Source organism: Dermacentor andersoni, chromosome 4 (genome assembly GCF_023375885.2).
Source record: "Dermacentor andersoni chromosome 4, qqDerAnde1_hic_scaffold, whole genome shotgun sequence".
NCBI classification, from domain to species: domain Eukaryota; kingdom Metazoa; phylum Arthropoda; class Arachnida; order Ixodida; family Ixodidae; genus Dermacentor; species Dermacentor andersoni.
The window spans coordinates 147,053,817-147,077,154 of NC_092817.1; the positions used below are offsets into that span (position 1 = coordinate 147,053,817).

At 44.6% G+C, this 23,338-nt stretch overlaps 1 protein-coding gene and 1 pseudogene across 2 annotated transcripts; both read right to left on the reverse strand.

Annotated features, from left to right (window-relative positions):
* Window positions 1-42: 42 nt before the first annotated feature.
* LOC140217375 (uncharacterized) lies at window positions 43-12,051 on the reverse strand. 2 transcript variants are annotated; one of them, XM_072287939.1, is made up of 3 exons: window positions 6,560-12,051; window positions 6,014-6,077; window positions 43-4,874 (listed from the first exon to the last, which is right to left on the reverse strand). In XM_072287939.1, exon 3 carries the CDS (start codon window positions 1,626-1,628, stop codon window positions 987-989), a length of 642 nt encoding a protein of 213 aa, XP_072144040.1. In that variant the 5' UTR covers window positions 1,629-4,874; window positions 6,014-6,077; window positions 6,560-12,051; the 3' UTR covers window positions 43-986. The 2 variants fall into 2 exon arrangements, with proteins under 2 accessions (XP_072144040.1, XP_072144039.1); XM_072287938.1 differs by having other exon boundaries at window positions 6,014-12,051.
* Window positions 4,740-23,338, reverse strand: LOC129386484 (piggyBac transposable element-derived protein 3-like; annotated as a pseudogene).

A 23,338-nucleotide genomic window follows, 5' to 3' on the forward strand; every position in this document is an offset into this window, starting at 1 on the left:
CAGGGCATGGCTTCGAACTCTGCTTTGGCTATGCGCTTGCGGTCTGGGGCAAGGCGACGGGCGCGACAGAAAACCGGGGGCCCTGGGGTGGTCCGGATGTAGTGCACAGTGGCGTGCTGCACATCACGTGGCAACCTGCTGGGGCGCGTCAAACCGGGAAATTCGGAGAGGATGGCGTGGTACGGTGAATCACGTTCGACACTGAGTACTTTGATGCTTGGCTGGTGGGTAATCGTTCGCTGTCCTGGCGCAGAATGTTCCGTTGTCGCGTTGATGAGATGGTCGTGGCGGCAGTCCGGAAGGAGGTTGTAATGCGCCAAAAAGTCTGAGCCGATGATTGGCTCGGTGACGTCGGCGGTGACAAAATTCCAATGAAGGTCATAGCGTAGGTTTTTAAGCTCGGCGTGCAGGCGGAGCGAGCCGTAAGTTTTGATTGTGGACCGGTTTGCCGCACTGAGCTCGAAAGACGTAGGACAGGGACCTTGAAGATGGGCTCGCGGGTAGCAGCAAATGTCGGAACCGCTGCTTTGTAATTTCGTCGGTGGCGAAGATGCGATGGCCTCCAGGTTGGCAGCTCGCAGCCGTGGCTACGAGCTGCCGTTGGCGTTTCCCCGATTTCTAGCGAAGCAGAGTGGTCGACATTGTCGTGCTCTGTCCCCGAAGCGTCGATGGTAGTAGCACCGGTCGTCGTCTCCAGGCTGCTGCGACGGGGTAATGTTCTGGCCACGGCTTTGTGAGTGGCGCGTTGGCAAGTGTTGATCCAGTCGTCGTTGAATGGAGCTGAGCTGTCGGTTGATATCGTCGATATGGAGCGCAAGCTCCATGGTGTTCAGCGGTGCAGCAACAGCTTGGACGGTGGGTGACAACGACGGCACGGAGACCTCAATGACACGATCAGCGATCCCGGCAAGTTGGTCGAGAGGTAGCGTAAGCTGAGCCTGCAGAAATCCCTCGACGTGCGGTGGAAGTCGTTGAAGCCAAAGAGTTCACAGTAAGGAATCCTGGACTTCCATGTTGCCCGCGAGAGCACGCATGTGGCGGTGGAGCTGCGAAGGCTTGCGCTCGGCAAGTTCTGCGGACTGAAGTTGTTGCACCTTCTGGTCTTCCGAGAGTGACAGGCGGTGAATGAGTTCAGTCTTGAGGTGTTCGTAAAGGTTGGCCGTTGGTGGGTTGGCAAGGATATCCCGGACCTCGTTGGCGTAGCAGGCATCGAGGTGGGCGACGACATAATCATAGTGGGTCCGGTCTTGCGTGATGTGCGCGAGGGAGAACTGGGCCTCGACTTGGGCGAACCATACCTCGAGTGAGTCGGCCCAAAACGGTGGAAGCTTTACAGCGACACGCCAGACGCCGTGCGGGGCAGTGTGCGGGATGCCATCTGCCGGGGTTCTGACGTCCTCGGCGGAGCCGGCTGGATGTTGCTGCACGGAACCATTGAGCTGGTCGTTCCATTCCTGAAGCTGTTGCTCTTGCTTCTGGATCATCTCTTGCTGCGTGTGAAGCTGTCTGTTGAGAAGTTCCAGCTGTCGTTGAAGGGCGTCTTGTTCGTCCATGGCGATGCGTTCTTGTTCGTTGTCCGGGTCACCAGATGTGGGATGTTGTGTCTGCCGAAGGACGAATCCCAACATAAAAACGTAACGACTCTTTATTCCACTAATGATGGCAGTGGATGGGCATACCAATGCTACGTTCGGTCTAGTAGCGGAAGGTAGAAAGCGCTCCTTCTCAGCCAGGCAGCCTGTTTTATAGCCACCGTCGGTGACGCATACTTCGGGTGACGTGGCGGTGGCGCTATGTTTTATCGGCCACGCAGTCCAGCGTGCAGCTGTGTTATGCTGGGCCGGATGATAAGAAGATGGAAGGTGCGCAGAAATATGGCGCGGAATGTGTCGCCACAACTCGCTAGTAAGTATGTTAAAAACTAAATATGACTTAATCCAGTTTGAATAGTAAGGAGTAGTCCTTATTTTATTCAAAAAAGAAGACAGAAGGAAGGGGTTAGTAAACTGCACAGTAAATAAAATACCTCCGAAAAGAATGGGAAAACCCACTGAAAATCGAGTTGAACATTCTCAAATATGAATAAGAAGGAGATGCATACCGAATGCAATATTTTCGAATATAAACTATTTCTATCAACTGATAGCAAGCTCATTGGTATGAGGCTCGAACTTTGTCGTAAATGTGATTCTCTCTCAACAGCTGGTAATTAAATCAACCTCAGCTGTCGATCCTGACATGCTCTCAGCCCCCGCACAATGCCTCAGTGTTGCATTTCACTTATTTAAAGATTTTATTTTGGTTTGGATGAGGGACACCTGCATCTCGGCATCAGCCAACACTTTTTATTTAGCTCAAGCTCCTTCAAAGAAGTGGTGGCACGCTTCCTTTCCAGTTCATTCCTCACTGTGTAAGTCTTTTCTGTTCTCGTTGTCCTTTCACCGTGCATTTGCCCCACGGACCATTTGAAGCATCCTTTTGGTTAGTTGTACAGTCGCACTCCCTAGGGGCTGCGAGAACGTCCGAAAAACCAGGCATTTCGAAAAAGGGAGGATGACAAAAAAATGAGTGCATGTCTTTTACTGATCGTGAAGGCTCAAAATCGCCACAGATACATCCGAAAAAGCTCTGAAGGACTGCCAGTACACTTATTAGGCATATCGATGCTCGTACTGTGACAGGAGATGGTGGGTGCACGCGTGTATAATTAAGGAATACGTACTTTGTCCCGTGACAATTGCCCCTTCCTACGCTTCTTATGCTTCACCACGTAACATTTCTGTACTGAAGCAAAGCTGATTTTCGGGACCCGGCATTATGCAACGCGCCGTGCTTTCCGAGCTCTGAAGCCAATCGCCAGGACCAGAAAGGTAGAGCCGGTGCCATTGCTGACAGCGGCGAATCCTTTCAATGAAAAACATGGCACCAAATGGCAAGAAACTTGATAGCGAACGTCGAAGCAGCTATGCCTTCCATTGTTGCGGTGATGGCTACGGCTGCCAGCGGATCTGCGTGAGAGCGCCGGTTCAAGGCGGCGAGATACTCAAAATCGAAGGTGGTGGCTTTGACTAATGCCGTTTCGGACCTGCAGTCATGGCAAAAAGTCCGGACAATCGGACGGCAAAAGGTTCTTGCTTCCGAAATATCAGATGTTCTTATACATTGACCCTATGGTATACGTGGTGGTGCTGCGAAGCCGTCGGACGTCCGGAAGTCGGTCGTTGACTGTACAATGGCAGCTCCTCCAGTCGTCGACACGGCGTCAATGACGATTCGTTACGATTCCTCTGTTTTACTCGAGCCAGCTAGCGTTATCGCGACCTTCGTTCCCTTTTGATAAAATTACAGCAAATTTTCCCTGATAGAAGCGAGAATTCCCGGTTGGTAGACACCCTGCAGCAGCCATTACCCACACGAAAGCGTTGGCATGCAAGCCTCCAGAAAACGATGCATTTTGCACAAGGCGGCATCTGTGAAGCGAAGTAAACAAGCAAAACCGACCACTTCTTCAGCAAGTAAACTTTTGTGCCAATTATAACAGATGTTGCAAAGCACACGGAAAATATCAACATAAATGCGAGGCTGGAACGTATGTTTCTCGCTCAGTAAAGCCCACGAAACATGGAAACAGGTATTTGAAATCTAAAATATGTCCTTAATGGCTAATTCAAAAGCCTAGTTACTGTCTTTATCAAAATTTATAGGTGTGGACGTCTAGAAGTACTTCAGTAAGCCTTGCTAACACTACACTAAAAGTTGGATAATGGACAGCTTGACAAGAGCAACTGAAGACCTTTATTAGACATTCCCTCAAATTTTTTGTGGCAGCTGTTGCTGTAACACGAGGTTTGCCCACAGTTACAATTTATTTTAAATGAGGCACGGACATCGGAAAAAAAGGTTTATATTGGATAGAGTGATGCAAAGGTAGTTTTTTCAGATGTGAACTATGGGAACAGTGTAGTACAGCCTGATTGGTTGAATAGTGCATTCTATGTAGACCAATCAATTGAATGCGCCTGTCAGAATTATCTTGCAAACCAAACAAGATTTGTATTGTATGCAGATATCATACCAATGTGCGCCCATTGACTGAAACAAGAATACCACCTCTGCACGAAACACGTCATTGTTGACAAAGCTTCGCCCTGCTGGGTCTCCACCGAACTGAAATAATTTCTAGCAGGGAAACATTTTGTCAGTGATGTTCAGGCAAAACTTGCATCCTGGTTTCAGCTACAGGCGGCAGGATAGCATGACACCAGCATACAAAGCAATGCTGTGCTACAATGAATTCTTAAGAAATAAAGGGTAGTTCACATCTGGAAAAACACTCTGCACACCACTCTATCCGGCAATATAATTATTTTCTCCTGATGTCCATGCATCATTGAAAAGTAAGTTGTCACTTTGTGGGTGCCCCTTGTAAGGTATCACCATATGCTCGCATAGCATCGAGCAGAAATAATGACCAGTTCTTCGGCATACCACCTATTAGTGAATTCCTTACATGTTGCATGTTACCGTAACTGAAACATAAATCATGATATGCTGTTATCTTTTTTTTTTGATACACTGTACATTTAGTTTTTCATGCTGTGCATAAACATGATTGCAAGTGAAAATGCAGCAAGACATCAACTTCACACCATGTGACATAATCCAACTTTATTACCTAATAAATTAGAAAAGATGTAGAAAGTGTAGTTAACAAAAGTGACAAATAGCAGCAAAGGTGGTCACACATGAATCCTGAAGATGATTGCCGCTGCTGCCAGAGCAGGCCAGCCTTGGTAGGAGGGCACTGGCTGCCCACAAAAGCTTGATGTCACAGGCCACGCATGAAGGTTCTTGTAGACATAGGCAAGCAATATCTGCACAGAAGGAAAAAAGGCGAGGGAGAAAATGAGAATGTGCAAATTGGAACTTCAATCAGGAATATGTGCCAAGCAAGAAGTTTGCTTCACATTAAAAATAAGTTTAAGCACTCCTTTCTCTTAAATTACAGGGCTCTCTAGGTATGTATGTCATGTCTAAAATTAGTAGTATATTTCCTGGCATATAGTTATTAAATTGCAGAGTCGGACAGAGTCAGCATTCAAATTAATATATGGTGTTTCGCAGCTAAAAAGGCGCTTAACAACTTGTCAAACAAGTCTGAGAACCTTACTGCAAAATATAATCAGTTTAAAACAGTTGTCCATTCTGCAGGGAAATGATGATAAGGTTAAAAGTTATATAGCATTTTATATTGTTAAACCAAGAGCAAGTTTGGCATTTTGCATTGTCTAGATGTTGCCTTTTTTTCAAACTTAAACATGACATAGTACAGGGTAAGCAGGTAGCATGCAAAGAAGAACTGGGGATAGAGTAGTGTCCCAAAGCAACACTTCTAGGCTGGATCAGTCACTTTTGTTGATATATTTTCATGTGACCCTAATTGGCTCAGGGCAATACTTCACACGAATTACGCATCATCTTAGATGATATGTCATACAAAACTGAAAGTGTCTCATGATGTGATCAAAATTACATTGCCCACTGTTTTGGAAGTGTTAACATGCTGGTTGCACAAAAAAGTGCAAAGTGATTTGAAGAGGTAGTAATACATCAGTGCACCTATAGCCTCAGGTAATTCTGAGCATCTACATTGACTCACAGTTGAGAAGCCACTGCACACAAAAAGATGTGTTCAAGTAATGGTACATGGTGAATAATTGCCCACCTAGTGAAAGGTCAAATGTGGCAGCCTAAAGGGCCAGGGCAAATAAGTTGCTGAATTCTGATCACACTTCCAATGATATTAATGAAATAGATAACAAAAAACAGCACAGGTAAAATTATAGTTACGGCAAAATTTTGCAAAGCACCTCTGCAAACTGCTGCAGCTCTCAGCATTATGCCTGTTCTACATGCACATGTGACTACACAATCTCTCATCTCAGACGCAGGTGCCTCCGTACATTCTTGTGTGATCCCCTCACAATAAGGTTATAAGGTCTGCACAAGCTACCTGATGTGATTCATTCGGCAGGTGCCAGCCAAGTGCTGACGGGACAAGAAGGATGTCCATCCGTCTATACAGTGAAAAGAACAAAATAAGAGGGCATCAAGTCAGTTGAAAGACAGATTTGCAATTACAAATGAGGTAACCCACGCTCATTCATTAATAAACACCAAGCAGTCATGATTGTACTCCCAGATGAAGCAGCTACTAGGCTACAAGTTTTGCAGATTATTTAGAACGATACACTAGTGAAATTTTTACATCAGCAGCCGATTGCATTTGGAATTGTATAAACCAAGTAAACATCGCAGTTATGTTTTTGTTTTACTATAAAATGGGAACGCTACAAGCTGTATAGTCACCAACACGCGCGCGTGAGCACACAACGCTCTAACCCATGCAAGAACAAAAGGACAGAGAATAGGGCCAGTTCAGTCTGGCTCATGATTACGTCCTCTTTGAATGCACTCCCTTCGGTTGATTCGTGCTACGTTAACCATAAAGACTAACAAGCATAACCCTCATATAAAAATAAAGATGACGAAAACTCACAGGACAGAAGAGCCCAACCATCAAGAATTGTCGTAGCACCTAAAAATATTCGCATTGTTGGCGAAAAACAAAGAAGTGCAAAGTATTTCACTTACCGGAAAAAGTGCTATCTGAATGTGCGATGTACAAAAACACATCTATAAGAATGAAGATGGTGAACATGGATCCCATCATTGTGGTAGTAAGCCATCAGCAAAAACACGTAATACAGCTGATGTCACGAAGCACTAATGCAAAATACGGCAAACAGCGTCAGCACAGCTAAATGACTCCATTTAATATCCAGTAAATGTAAAGAACAGCTTAGAACGGCACACAATTGGTATATCGTGTACAAACCCATGACCGAGAGATTGTATGCGGCAGTGGCCATTTTTTCAAACTTCCTGCCTCCCAGTGTTTCCAGCATGGAATGATATGCCTGACAAACTTAGAGCCTGTCTGCTTGACTGCCGCTGAAGTAATGGCAGTGCAGTATTCTGGCAAGGGAAGGAGCCTTTCTGTGTGCTCGTCAGGGTCAGTCATGGTTTTCCTTTTGTAAAGCAACCAAGCATCGACTGCCGTCAAGTCAAGAATGTGGAGAGAAATGCGAAAGCAATATCTCTTTGACCTCAGGTAGGGATAGCATGGGGACATGAAAGATTCCGAAAGATCGACGCCTCCCATGAGCTTATTGTAGACTGTGATCACAGAAGGTCATGGTACTTCACTTCGCTCCTTTTTTTTTTTTGTCGATTATACCTTGATGCACTTCCAACAGGCTCTGTTCCAATGAAGGAGGAATGCAAGGTCACTGCTCAGTTATCTTGCCACCTTGTACATGACAGTGCGATGCCATCCACAACAGCAACCCTGTCTCCAAAATGTCCTCTTTGTTTTTTTTGTTTTTTTTCATTTCATGCTCAGAAGGCATGCTCACTCCAGGGACCCGGTTTATACGCACAGTACCAATGCAGTGTAGAGCTTCTCATTCTAGGTACAGTAGAAACCCGCTGTTACGTTCCTCACTGCTGCGTTTTCCCGACTGCTACGTCGTTTTCATCCGGTCCCGGCATAGCTTCCATAGGATCCAACGTATAAGGAACCCCGCTGTTACGTAGTAGCTGTGAAAACGTTCCCGCATGGTACATCGCAACTTAGCACCCTGAACCCGCCTGGGATAAAGTAGGCGGCTTTTGACGAGTTTTGGCCGGGCTTGGCTATGGAACTGGCTGCAAGAAGCCGCACACCACTTCGAGAGGCCGCCACTAGGTGGCCATTCGTGAAAAATGCTCTCGCTATCATCACTGTGATTAGGGTCACCGCATGGTTGTTGGACGGGTCGACTCACGGAGGAAGGAAACTCAGGAGAGGCCCTGACGTCACTCTTTGTGAAGCTAAAGTGAAGCCGGAAGTTGGCGTTGCTAATGGCGTTGCTCCGCCTATCGGGCCAGCTCTCCTCTCTTGTTTACATTTATCGTGAAACCACGCCGTGCTGCGCGCAACCGGGCTGCTCGGACGCGTGCGCTCCGCAGCAATACTAAACAATCATTAGCATGTTAGCATGATTACGCCAAAGAGGGCAAAATTTCCCGCGGATATTCCTTCGTCCGTTGCCATTGCCGTGGCGCGGTGACGACGAGGAGCACTAGCCGCATGATGCCGGGGAGTTGCCAAATCCTAGCTTTGGAGAAACCGTCGCGGCTCTGGGCCTCCTCGCAGCGACGCTGACAGCAATGCGGCCTTCCAGGCTATTGAGAAACGTGTGGTGATTTCTAGCGAGCAAAAGAAACGGCAAGCCACCATTCTAGACTTTTTTAAGTCCCAAGCGCACTCTGTGGAAATAAATTGTATATAATTGAAGCTGCACTTTTTTTAATTCATTTTCGGAGCTTTCCTCACTGTTGCGTTTTCCCGGCTGTTACGTTTTTTTTCCTCGGTCCGGTGAAAAACATATGAACGGGGTTCCACTGTATACCTGCAAACTTGGGCAGTTGAAATAGTTGCCAGAGTACACTTTGTGGCAGACCCCTCTTGGAATCATTCTACTAAACTGAGCAACATTTCCACTTGTTCCACAGTCAGGCTCTCCTGGAAGTCTTGGCACTGATCTTTCTTTTCCGGCATACACTTCTAACTTGTGGGTGACATGATATCAATCGCGTGAGATGGGTCTTCATCACCAGAATCAGGAGACAGTGACGAAGGCGGCCATCATGATTGATATGAAGTGCTGTGCCACAGGTGTCAAACATGATTGGTTCGTTTATGTTACGTCATAGGCAAGCAGCCTATCTATATAGTTTGCTGTCACTGAAATAAAGCAATGTGGTACGTGCTCTTGGATCGTCTCCATCACTCTGTCACCTGCTACAACAATGATGATAAAAAATAAGATGTACTCATTTCAGTGCTACGTGGTTGTGACTCTATCCGAGTCTGAGCAGTGCTGCTTAACATGGGGGCTAGGACAGCCTTAAATAACCCCTCACATGCTGCCATTGCAATTGGTGGAGAGGTGCAGATAACAGCCCTTTCTACAGGTGAAAAAAAAAAAAAAATCTTGCATCAGCAAGTAACAAATGAACGATCCATATTCTTCGGCTTATCTCATGACTGGGGGCATGTGACAGATCTTTAAATTTTATTTCCTCGATTGCTTGCTGATCTTGGAACATAACATACGAGCAAAACCATTTGCCTACTCATGCTGCTTGTTCGTCTGAAGTGTGCTAATATGGGGTGACGTCCTTAAGAAGGCATAGCCTAGCATATGATGGGCCCAGCTGAGTGCGTTTTGTGGACATGTGCTTACTCTTGCCCTGTTTGCAACTTGCTTTCATCATATGGCGCTGACGCACAGAAAAGTCGCCGCTCGTGCAAGCTAGTTGAAGATTTGGGCAGCTGTACCACTGACCACTGTTCATTGATGATATCTATCTGAGGTCGTACCTTCTCAAACCGACCTTTACCTGGACCGTCTTTTGGACCAAGAGTACTAGTGTCTGTGAAGTGGATGTTATGCTTCTGTTTTTCGAAGCGAGCCAGAGGAAAGTTGTCAGCTACTTGGCTTACCTTGGTTGCTGCACTCCAGTATTACCTCGTGTTCCTCATTCGAATGATCAATATCCACATGCAAGTCCAAATAAACACTTCCGTCTCTTCTGCGGTGGTACAAAGAGGCTGACTCGTGTCTTTCTGGAGCGCAAACAAGTTGCTTTGATGTGCATTTAGTGAACTCAGTGAGTTGGAGAAGAGAAACTTAAAGTATTGGAATGGTGTTGACAGCTCTGAAATATGCTTTGGAAGTTCACTTTATCCGGAGAACCTAACTCTCTTCAGATCTCTTACTAGACTCTAATTCTCCTAAATTATCCTTCTCTTAGCTTGTGTTGACCAATGGTTAGGTGTTGTGCCATTGCTGTATACTCGTCCTCGTCAAAACATGCACTCGGCTCACTTGTGCTGTCAGCTTTTCCAAATCAGGTTGCACATCTGAAGCAGAAATTGGAGAGCGTTATACAGAGAATAAAGTGAGTGGTAAGACAAAGCTAAACACAGCCATAAACTAAACAGGAAGCCTGTGTAATTTGAAAGCAGACAGAACCGCCATGCATGGTATCTTCGTGTTATGGCCCAAAATTTAGAAGCACAGACGTATAGGTACACCCATGACAATGCGAGACAGCAGCATGCACATACACTGCATCCCTATCAAAAAGTTCAAGCATTTGACCAGAAAACATACTGCACACATGTTGAACTGAAACAGACTTAAACTCAGGGTCATCGTCACTTCTGAAAAGGTCACTGTCTTTACTTTCAGAAGGAATTGTTAAGCCATAGAAGCATTTAGGATCCATTTCCAGTTCTGAGAAGGAAAAAACTCCATGTGCATGTTGTTGTTTCTGTGCAACACAGCAACTTTCTGCCGCCAGAAACAAGCTATTCTGAAATAATGTTTTTTGTAAGCTACACTATTAAGAGAATGTGTAGCAGAGCATAAGACACTTTTCTGCGCTCTACCTTCTTCAGAAATGCATTTATAATTGACAAAAATTACCTGTGTCACTGCATGCAGGTATGTGCAGCCTCCACCATGTTTGTTTGGGAATAGTTGGGCGGGATTAGCACATGTGGCAGCACAAGATGGCGTGTTTTAAAACCAGTGTTGCGGAAATGCAACAATGTCTACACACAGCACCAAATGGACTTTGCTAGGGTTGTGCGAGTAGTAGAGTTCTAGTTCGAAGTAAATAGTAATTTTGGCTGAATATTTTTGAATCGTATATCAAATAGTTGCCGTTCAAAGATCTTGGCCGCAAAGTGGCAGGCAAGATAATTATTGGATACGTGCAATTATTAGGTGGAGTAATTTGTGAGAGTTAGACCACGATGAATTCAAGTATGACTTATTTATTGAATTGATGGAAAAAGAAATGAACTAAAGCTGCGGCTGTTCAGTATGTAGTACACGCACCACAATTCTCTAATTTCTGTTTACAAGGAGAACCTAGTTCAATCAGTTCTTGTGGAGAAAGAAGTTGTTGGACATGCCTCAGAAGCAGGTGCTCTTTCCAGGTCATCACAATATTGCCTGCGACTGAAAACACCCTTTCGCTGGCCGCCTGGGTAGCTGGAATGGAGATACTTCTGCGCCACTGTAGCCACAGCAGGGTAGAGCTGTAAGCCCAGGGTCGACCACCACAGGAGGGGATCATCTGAACAGCCAAGCAGTGGGGCTTGCAGAAACTCATGCACTTGCTTCTGGCACTGGGATATGCCAGCCGAGTGCAGCGTTTCTTCCGATGCTATTTTGATTTTAGAGAATGCAGTCCCCACAGAGTATGCTTCTTCTGTGGTGCTTGCAGCGCTTACATACTCTCTGGCTTCTGCTGTCCCAGTTGAGTGCAGTTTCTCAACTTCCGAAAGAAGCGTGCTACTCCTCCAAACCTTTTGGCTTGGTGTGGAGTGAAAGACTGTCTTGTAGCGAGGATTGACCAGTGTTGCCAGCACCAATAGTGGAGACATCTTCACATCGACAAACCTGGTCTTGAGACTTCACAGCAGGCTGATTGCAAAGGAGGCTACTCTATTGGCTTTTGAAATGTACTCTTTCAGAGTAATCCCAGTGCATTCTAGCAGAGATATCACCTGCGAGTGTGTTGGGTAATTGGTTGCAGAGAGTTTCTTTGTTGCATGGACTGAAGTACACTGACCAGCCCAGCCATTAGCTTCCACTCCACAGACGACAGGTTTTACATGTTGTCTGATTCCGACAGCTCTGCAGAGATGTCAGTGCAAAGCTCAAGGGTTTATTGTGGCGAACTATGGAACGTGCCTTTGCACACAGCTGAAAGAATCCAGGTGCACGCTCCTTTGCGTCAGGGATCTAAAATTGTAGAGTGTGGGCAAAACACTGAACCCTGTGCCACTGCGAATGCTCCACAGCAGCAACCAAGTTTCTGCCATTGTCAGTGGCAGTATAGGTTCGCAAATCTTCTGGAAGTTCCCAATCCTCAGTCATGTTCTGCAGAAACTGGCGAATGTTTTCTGTGGTGCAGTCTACGGTGATTTGACCATGTGTCAGAGTGTAGGCATGCTGCACAAACTTCTTGTCCATTATGTGGAATGTGACATTTACGTAACTCTGACAACTGCACGAGGTCCAGCTGTCGGGGGTCAAATAGTAGCACTCGACTCCAGCATCGAAGATCGATCTGAGGGCTTTCATCACTTCAACCTTTTTCGCGGCCTACAAATTGGGATCACTAACCTTGAGAAAATGGTCCTTGAAGGCACGCTATACTCGGGTATAGAGCACCTCAGTATTTTGACTAAGCCATCTTCCTCAATGACACTGTAAGTGTGCAAGCTGTCTGCAATGAAGGTTGCAATCTTCTGAGTCACTTTTCTCGCCGTCCATGCAATTTTTCATTGTTAGCCAAAAATGTGATGAAATTGACGACTGCGACGTAGATTGCCCAGCAGCCTTCTTTGTCTTTCACATGCAGCACATTCTTCTTAGGCCACATACAAGCTCGGACACTTTTTCAGTGGGTTTGAATGGGTTGTTGTTGCTTCGGTTGGTGTCTTCAGGGACTTTTTGCATTGTTCACCCTGGGCTTCATTTTTAGAGTAAAGTTTTGAGAAATACTTCTAAGCTGAATTTTTCACCATGACGTTCGAGTTCATCTTGCCGACCAACCAAGCTTGCTCCATTTTGACAATGTTGATGTCATTCACTTATCTTATCCCTTTCATATGGAATAGTATAGTTGAAATGTTTTGAAATGGTTTGAGTTTTCTCGCAAATAAAAGTTTGAGCAATTATGAAGCTTATGAGAAATTTTAAAGGCATTTATTTTTATCAGAAACTTATTTTTTTTAACTTAGTCTCTGGACGTGGTGGTGGTGAGAAAAGAGTACTGGTAACCAAGCAGCCAAGATTGGCAAAGATATACTAGCGTATCTGGAGCTCGTTACTTGGTTTCTTTTGCCCATTGTTAAACAAAGTTGATGAAATGGCTGCAATTGACGAGATGAGACGATGAAATGACGAGAGATACTGGCATCGATACTCAGCACCTTCCCCACAACTGTTACGAAGAGTTGTGAAGAAATAGTTTTATTCACAGGATATGGACGATGATCGTAGTGAGATCGTAGCGCAGTCCGGCCTCTCAAACTCCTCGTTCTCTTTGTCTTCTCTTCTTTCTTTCTTGTACCTGCCTTTCGTATCCGTTACAATATATTTAAAAGCTCCCACCATAACATTTATACAGTTTCACCGAATGTGTGTCTAGTTCTGATTTTAAATATCATTCCTTACTGATTATCAGACAGTAAACACTCGCGACCGTGAGTTTGACAACACTTTAAAAACATGAATATTACAGCTGCTCTGAAATAGCGCAATATTTGAAACAAGAAGCTGTGCATCCCCATTGCTAGGCCAGACCCAACTCGACAGAGCATGTAGAGAATGGGGCCGTATGAATTTCCCTCACCTGACTGACTGACACACTGACACTGACTGACTGACACACTGACACACTCACCTGACTGACTTATCAAAAACTTACTTCTCTATGAATTGCTTACCATCGTTGTCTTCCAGCCAGCAAAAGACTAAAACTTCTAGTATCCTTTGCAGACTTTCTGATGAAATAAAACTCTTCCTGAGATCAGTCTATTACTAGACATTTCAGTACATATGTAATGGTAAAGTTCTCAACAAAACAATTCAACACACAACATGAAGGCCCGAGCAGGAGGCACATTTAGCTGGGATAAATAATGCGAGTAGAAATTGACAGTTCAACAGCTAGATAAACTTATCTCTAATGCAATATTTTCATTTAAAGATACAAAGTAGGACCCTTTATGGAACAAGTTTTCCGAGTTGAATTGGCTGAATGGTGTCAGAAAATAGGTAGATTTTCAAGAAGCCAGCGATAAAACTCCTGAGAAGCAAAAAATTATTACAAAATAAATTAGAGCAAATTACAAAGGTGCACATCTCGTAATATACAAATGATCTTGCACTTCTAATCTAGATAAAGCATTTTATGAAAAGAGAGAAAAGGTCACAACGAAACACACATAAACTTATACAAAATTAATTGAGCTTACATTAACTGAAAACGGTAGACATTATGGCAATGGTGAGTCAGATACATTTTGAGATACCGTACAAAATATAGTCTTTTGAGTAGGTGAATGTGGCCAAGAATAAAGAAGGGATCTGGGCCGAATTACTGACGTATGTGGTGTTTTCATGAGAACAAACGCATTTACTTCTTTTGAATACCTAACCTTGACAAGCAGGTGCGGAGTGAAGAAGATCTTGTCTGCCCAATGTACAATAGTGTCTACCTCACCGAACATCGGCTCGTCATTTTCTTCAAACACTACTACACCAGACAAAAAAGATCTTCACATTGGAGACAGACAGAGGACACAGAAATTGCTGTTCGACCAACATCATGGGGCTCAAGCCCACATTGCACAAAAGCAGACGTTAAGCAAACAGGCACACCAATTTCTGATGTAGTACTGTTGTGTGTATAATTCAAGTTTGGCAGCCCTGGGCCCACCCACAGATCACTGGACATTTTCATTTGGAAAAACATTTGTACTTTGGAATATACTTAAAAAAAAAAGGACTTTGGGAGTGCATTGTTACATTGAAATCTCATGGTCCAGTGGTGGTGGGAACGACCAAAGCACCTTATATGTGTGATGGTGTGAACAAGCTTATGATGCGTAGGTCTGAATGCATCAAGGCCATACAGACTTGCAAACAGCTCATTGTGCCGATCTAGTAGGCACTCTAGCTACCCGAGTGTATCTGGAGACATGCCTGGTGAAACAAGCAACTGCGTAATAATACAAAGCTGCACAAAGCACTTGCAGTACGGCTCCTTTAAGTCACCTTCTGGCAAGAAGTCCTTAACTATTAAGAGAAAATATAGCAAAAAGACCAAACTGGAGCTTGTTGAGGATGGGAAGCTGAAGTCAGCTTCAAAGAATCTTGGGTAATCACTCTTGCTTACAAGTCTGTGAAAATTGAATTCATACATGGGTTTGTTCAATTCATTCAGTTTGTTCAATTGACTTAAGTGTATCCATGCTGCCCCTATCACAATAAATTTATAAGCAGTAATTCTAGGGGAACAACTCCTTCTAACAAGATTTGCAGAGGATTGTGGAGGATATCTGATAGCAGTGAGAAATGAGACATTTCTGCTAGGACAGACCTAGACTTAATACCATATTTTTCTGATAATTCAGTGCACACTTTTTTCAAAGGTGCCTCTTGCACTGCGATTCTGTTTGGAGAGAGTGCAGTGTATTCCATGATAAAATTTGTGAAACTCAACTGTTGCAAGCGTACAGGTACGACAGGCAAATCGCACATCTTTACTGATGCTTTCTTTAAGACCTGCAATATTGTAGCAAGCCCAAGAATTACCAACGTATGCCAGAAAAAAAAACCAAAGAACAGCTCCTCACCATATGCAGTTCTGAAGCTGCACCTGTTTTGCCATTCTATTTAGTGTAGAAATGAAGTCCTGTAGTACCACAGCCTTTGTGTCTAGTGACTTCAGGTCACTCTAATTTCCTACTGAAAGCAAAAAGTAGTTGCTGACTTTTGACCTCAAAGGTGGTAGCGCATTCACAAATGAGATATAAAATAGTGTAAGCTTTCCTCTCGGGCTTCTTTTCATTCCTATTAAGTTGACCAATTCTTTGCCGTCACAGTACAAAGTCATAGCAATGGTGTTTCTGGCTGAGGAATGCAAGAGTCATTTCCACTACTATTGGCAATTTCTGCTCCCTTATTGCTTATAACTATGAGGCTCCCTTATTGCTTATAACTATAAGGCAAGTGCTCTCAATGTGAGACTTGTAAAGGGTCATTGTGAAGCCGCCTGTTGCGCCCAGTACACACTAATGGGACTTTGTTTTTGTGCACATGTCTGACATGCAATAGAAAGGTATAAAAGTGCCTGCTGATAAATCTGCTTATTGTGTAATGTGTTTCCTGACCATACATGCAGAGGGTCATATGTGAACCTCTTCCTCCTGTACTTATAATGGCGGGTACTGCTTGTGGAAAACCTGCAAATGTGCAAGATACAGGCTGTAGTGCATACACTCCCGCCACACAGGCTCATGTAGCAGCTACACTCGTGTATTAAGAATGCCCCTATTTCCATATGAAATTATTTTAAACAAAGAATTATCTATGCAGCAAGTTTTACCGGCAGTACTATGCACTTCAATGTTTACCCTAGAAAAGCATGGCAATAAAAAGCCAAGGCTACTGCACAGGCCTGCACTGTGGTAACTTCTGCTCATCGGTTACTTAGTGCCACAGTATGCCTAATGAAGTTAGTCAGAGGAACTGAGCATTTTGTATAGTAACAACTGTATAAGAACAACAGGCATTGAAGTGAAATAAAGGATCGGAGACAAATGTTTTTTATATGTATAAGTAAGAATCACGGGGATGAGAGAAATAAAAGCTGAAGAATGTGCCACCAGTAGGAGACAAGCACACAATTTTCTCAATAGATTCACGATGCTCTGTTGTTTTGCTACTGTTGCGGCTCTTCCCCGGCTTCCAACTCCTCCTCGTGCTTTATTCTTAATATTTATGCATGAGTACTAAACATGGGCTTCAGTGTTAGTGCCACCAACAGCATGGATTATTTGGTGCCAACTTTCAGGGATTTCTTGAGTACATGTACTGTATTTACTCGCATAATGATCACACTGGCGTAATGATCGCACCCCTGAATTTTGTCGTCAAAATGTGATTTTTTTTCCCCGTGTAATCACACCGCTAACTTGTCGCAGCGATATGTCATGTGCCAAGTCTAGCTAATGATAATCGCGCTCACCATCTGTCAAATGCTGTCAAATGCTACGCGAACGACTCTTGAAGACATACCAAGCAGTCTGCATGCACCAAACATTCTTAAGCAGATGCCCCATTTCATTCTTTTCATCACTTTCCGCACTTCCATGAAAAGAAAAGCTACAACCAAACTTGCCTTGGCCTTATTATTATTACTTGTAGGCTTCGTAATGGTTTCGGCCAACAACAACAACAACAAAAAAGGCGCCTTTCGATTCGTCTCATCTGCACTCGTGGGCACGGAACGAATCGTGAGCGGCAACGATAGTGGCCACATTTACACAGATATGTTAGAAGTGTACCCTTTTCATACGCCGACTCTTGTAACGCAGCTAAGATATTCGCCCACCCTTAGCGGAAACATGACGTATTAGGATAGTAGTGAAGACAAATGTTGCAGTTTCCGCAGCATGCCCGCCATGTGTTTGTGTCACTGGCAGTTGCACGTGCCCATCTCTGTTTCTGTCCCCTCAAAGTGGACATGGCTACGTTAGTGTCGCAAACTTGCTGATATTAATGATATTGTTCATTACTGATAAGGAAGAAACTGTTTCAATGCGCGTAATGTACTCGCGAGAAGAACAAAAATCGCATTCGTCGCGTTCGGCTTGCTCCGCCGGCCGCCATTTCTGTTTTGGTGTCCCCACTTGGCTCCACTAAGCAGGCAGCCGCCTGCTTGTTGACCTGTTGCCATCCTGCAGCAAACGCGGGATGAAAAAACAAAATTTTTCGCGGGAAATTTAACTTGCTTAACAATCGCACCCCTGAATTTGCGTCAGTTTTTTTTTACAAGAAAGTGCGATCATTATGCAAGTAAATAGGGTATTAAAATATTAAAAAAAGTAGACTGAGCAAAAGCTACCGACATAAGTAAAACCTCGTTAATGCTTATTTGCTCAAAGCGTACTAACGCTTAAAACGAAGTTGCAAAGAATTCCCGATCCAGTCTCCATAGAGCCTTGTGTATCGGCTGACCGCTCAAACCATGGTGGCTCATCCTACGCCTACCCATTAGTATGTACCACAATTACCTATTCTCGCGTAAAGGGCCCGCTTCGATTTTCGGTGTGGCTGACGCAATGCTGTGCCACAAGAGATGTTACACCTTTTAGGAAAGTGCGCAGACCTGTCGATCAATGATTCCAGCTTCGGCTCAAGTCCTATGATGACTATGTGGACAAATATCAGAAATGAGCAGAAATGTGTTGGCGGTCTCGGCAGAGAATATGAGATAACCACCAACAGGCACACCTGTATCAAGGGTAATCCACATAGGTCGCAAAGCTTCTGGTGAAAAGTGGTTCAGAACAAATTGAAACCGACTTCAGCAAGGGTGGTTATGGCAGCAGCGATTCAAGCGTGACTATGTGAGAAGGGAACAAACAGGGAAAGGAAAAGACATTTTTTTAATTAGAACAAGACAGAGTTAGACTAGTTCAAGGAAAATAATATTGCCATTCAATTTTAAATGCATTCACTGTTTCAAGATCTGGTGGGACCAGAGGTGGGGTAGGGGTTGTATTGTTCAAACATTCAGGCAGTGTTCAATGAGTCCTTTTGCAGGGGCCTTGCAGTAGCAGACTTTGCTCGCTTCGAAAATTTGTTGGAGTAGCTTTGCTCAAAACATGGTCCAGACTGATGGCACTTCACTAGCAGCAGGTGTTGGAGGGTTGTGTTGCACACTGATGAACGGAATTCAGTCCTAGTTTTTCACACCGTGCTAAACACCATCTCCCACTCCGCGTTGCTATGCGGCATCACGAGTAAATTCAGCATCACCTTGGCAACTCGGGGAAACATCTGTTTTCCTTCAGTGTTTTTCATTTTTCCAACCATAGACCGCTGCATGTCGCACCTTTCTTCAGTTAGAATGTCCTCTGGAAAACTGTACGCCTGTAGTGCAGCAGACTCAGCTTCGAGAGCATCTGAAGCATCTTCAGCAGATTCATTGGAATCTCGGGGCAGCAGCTGAGGGAAACTCTGAATAAAGAAACGAAGACTAGAGAGCGACGCCTATGAAATAAATTTTAGGTTGGCCACCTCCGCATTCTTCAGAGTTGCATTTTCAAGTGGGAATTTGTGCCTCATGTAATCGCACACAGTGGTCAAGTAAGAGCGGACACAAGTGAAAAATTGTCTGATCATGTGAACTAAGTTTCTCTACCGATGCTGCTGTACAACTCCCAATGACCAGATCACTGTCTGCCTTCCGATTGAGGATATCTTGATACAGAACTTCAAGCGGAGAGGGAGCACCCTTTATAGCAGTTGGCAAGACAAACCTAGTCAAAAGCTCAGTGAGGAGTTGGAGCAGAACCGATTGCAGAATATGTATTTGAGGTGCCTGTGATTGTAGCTGGCATTTGGGTTTCTCAAATAGCGGGATCACACCTTTAAAAAAAAATCTGAAAGCCAAGTTAATGTCGGAGGTCAGAAAATGAAGCAGCCTTTCTTCACGAGTCAGAACAGCTTCTTGTTCTGCAGACCCTGATAACACTTTAGCTTTTTTTGTAGCTGGGGCATCCTTCTTCTCGGTTGGTGCTTTACGTCTGCGACTGGCTTCATCGGACGTTGCACCTCGTGGTGGTTCGGGCCTACAAAAAATCTGATAAGACTCTAAAAAGGATGGGCACTGCTTCTTTGATTTGATTTCACTTAAGAAAAAGCTAACCAGAGGTTGCCACTGGTCAAGAATTCTTGTCAGGCACTTGCCTAGTGACAACCAACGGTACATGCTTCAAAATTTTTCGCATTTCTACATTGTGCATTTCTTGAAATTCAGACAGCTTGTCCTTGCGTTTAGAGCTTTTCTCCAAGTAATAAAAGATATCCACGAGAACCTCATCAAACTTAGCCGGCAAGCACGTGGCTCCTTTCTTGGCAGCAAGGTTAATTAGATGTCAGGGGCAGCCAATCACAACCAAGTTTTCTTGTGCCTCCTTTAAGACTGCAGCGACGCCGTTTTTTCCCCCAAACATATTGTTTGCATTGTCGGCGTAAAATGCACTTTGACAAGGGCACGTCAAAGGTCTCCATTGTCTTCAACACAAAGTCCCAGATTTTTCCCATCGCCTCCCCGTGGAATTCCTGAATGCTGAGTAACGTACTTTCAATGCGCAAGCATTCCTCGACTTAATACGTCACCACAATCGGGTACAGCTGTGCAGTAGTGTTGTTGCTGCCATTGACCGCAACAGCAAAAGCACGGTACTTGATGGTCTCCAGCATCGTGCTCTGCACCTCTGATGCCATTTCTCCTACAATTGCACTTGCTTTCGTACGCCCACATCCATAATGCTTTGCGTCGTCGCATTTAAGAAACATTTTCTGTAGAAGAGGCCCAACGTAGTCGCTGACACTAAAGGGTAGGTTGTGTTCGACGAGGAATCCCGTAAACAGGCACTCCGCACATGTGGCACTGTCATCGCAGTTGTTCCAGAGAAAGTTCACTATGTTGCCTTGCTGCTCAGCGGTGCGAACATAGCTTTGATGCTTTGCTGTGGAAACATGCAGTTTCAAGTCACCTTTGCCACCGTGTGACATCCTGACGTCGCATCCACACATTGTACAAAATGCAGAATGTTCTCCTTTTCTTGATGTCGAAAAGCACGGAAATTTAGAAGTTTAAGATTGCAAAAGCTTCTGCAGATACCTTTTCTTGGGCTTTGATAGCGCCATGGCATCAAGCACACGAGGATTCTAACTTTACACGCTGCACTGCACACAGACAGTCTAGCCAACACTAATCATACACACAAGCAGCAGCGACAGCAAGATGCGCCATGGAGGAAGGCATGCATGAAATGCAAGAGCTACATTGGCTCTGGCTTTGGTCGGCTTACTAGGCACCGTAGTCGGCTGCTTAGTCAATGACACCAATGCTGCTAGTGCGGGCTTTGTTGGTGGTGCTGACGATTACAATGTGGCTGTAGACTCTACGGTAGCGGTTTCTCAAAAACCATCAATGCGCAAACAGAGACCACTTTTTGGGAGATGTAAGACATTGATCGCACAATCGGAAAGTTCTGTAAAAAATCAGGAGTTTCCCGGGCGAATCGGAAGGGTTTCCACTCAATGTTTTCGGAGGGAAGTCCGATAGCAGTGGCGGACTCGAATGGCCGAAGATGCAGGCAAAGAAAGTTTAGCCCTTTCAGACGCCGCTCGCTATTTCCTACAAAAATTTTTTTTTCTGTTTCTACTATATATATTTGACCAAATAAGATGAATTGGAAGGCTACTGACGAAAATACAAAAGCACTCTATTTTTTACAGTCGTGTACACAATTGTGTACATAGCATCATAGAGGTCAAGAATCAGGAACAATCTTTCAAGTGTGAAATTTGTAGTAACAGTTATGGTCCTTCATCATACAAAGTGGCACTTCACATTTCTTGCAAAAAACTCTTGATCGCCCTTTGCAACTTTCATAATTGCATCTAGAAGGAAGGGTTTGATCTTGGGCTTCTGGCCAATGGTCCACGCCATCATAGCGTGCATCCGAGCAAGGTCGTCGAATGCGGACGTTCCTCTCGTGAGGAACATCTGTCGGAACGTCTTTGGAGGACGGCCTCCCACGTTTCCTTGTATTAGGCACCCTGCTGATGAGGGCCTCCGCAATTAGCATGCGGAAGTGCAGGAGATCAAGGAGCTTTGACCGCCATGTGTGTGCGTTGTCATGTAAGTACTCTATCCAAGCATTACAGACGGCCAAGTCTACAAAATGAAATGTCATCCTCAGGGTCCACTTTTTTTACCTGATCTTGGTGCAGTACAGGTTCAGCAGAAAGTCCATCTTGTCGACGCCTCCCATGTTTCGATTGTACTTGGCAATGATCTCGGGCTGTTTCACAAATATGTGCTCACGCATGGTTTTGTCCCACCTCTTGACATCCTCTTCCTCACCAATGCTAACAAAGTGATGCAACAGACACAGCATTATTGTCTTTGCAGACCACCACTACAACATCATCACTTGTGACGTATTCAGCGGAGTATCCTCGCGGCTTCTTGTTTATCAAATTTTTTCATTCAAGAGGGCACTTGCCTAGCCTGTTTTGTCTGAGTTCCAGCTGCCAAAATTTTGTCATGTAGTCGGCGAAGGAGGGGCACTGATGTAAAGTAGTTATCAAAATAAAGCTGATAATTACATCCAGAAGGAATTTTTAGACAAATGCAAGACAACACCCGAACAAAGACTGTAGTCTTTAGTTCAGCAGGAATCGTGTTTTCTCCCTGGTAAAGCGCAAGGTAGCATACTAAACCGCTTCTACCACATAGAGCAAACACTTTTATGCCCCAGGGAGATGGCTTACCTTTCACATACTGTTTTATGGAAAGCTGGCCCTTGAAAGGGATCATTTGCTCATCCATTGAGCATTCTTCCTCAACAGCCAGCTCCAAGCATCGCTTTCGTATAAGTTCCTGAAAAGGACGCACTTTCCACAGGCGATCTTCACTGTGGATATCAGAATCTTCTGGAACAATGTGCAGATTATTTTGAAGCTTAAAAAAGCATTTCTCTGTCATAGTTTAACTGATGAGTGGAACCTTCATCATCGGGTTCCAATAGAGCCTTACCCGAGGCAAATGGACGACACCCATCATGATGTGCATTCCGAACAACTTCCTTATTTCATCGGCTGTCGTGTTCACGTTATGCAGAGTTGACTGCACGCTATACAGATTAGTGTTTTCTGCTATCACCTTGAAAACTGACTCGGGCACGTATCTGGAAAAGTACATGTACGGCGTACACAATTCACCTGCGTCCGGAGGGCACTCGTCGTGACTGCTGAAGTCGGTGTCTGACGGGGGCACGTAAAGTCTCTTTTTCCACTGAAAGTTTTTAGGTATGTTGTCTTCTGCACTTATTTCTTTCAATGATGACCTTTGATGCTCCTCTTCTTCATCTTCGCTGGGACTCTGTATGCTACCATCATTTTCCTGCGGAACGTCTTCCTGTGAAACGTCATCTTCATTGTCGCTTTCACTGGTATCGGACACATTCCCCGAAGCAATCTTCTCCAGTAGTCGATCAGCTGTTTCTTTGGTTGCATGATTCAACTTTGGTTTGTAGAATGACGTGCAAGGCAAGCCCATAAAACCTGGAAAATAACAGTAACGTACGCGATTAGACAGAAATTGGCGCTCAGTCGACTTCCAGTATCACGCTATGTACACAAGTGTGACCATGCACTGAATGCGCCGCTGGCAAGGAAGTCTTTCAAGTAACGCTGAATAATTCAACATACATACATGTTTGCATGTTAGGCATTGTTTCTATAATTTTTTAGAACCACAATACCTTTGAGAAAAAAAGGAAAAATAATTGAAAAAGCTCACCTGCGGAAGCTGTCGCGTGCGCCGCCAT

Bases quoted from the DNA above. Each gene is read 5' to 3' on its own strand.
- LOC140217375 (XM_072287939.1), bottom strand. From the start codon at position 1,628: ATGTTGGGATTCGTCCTTCGGCAGACACAACATCCCACATCTGGTGAC.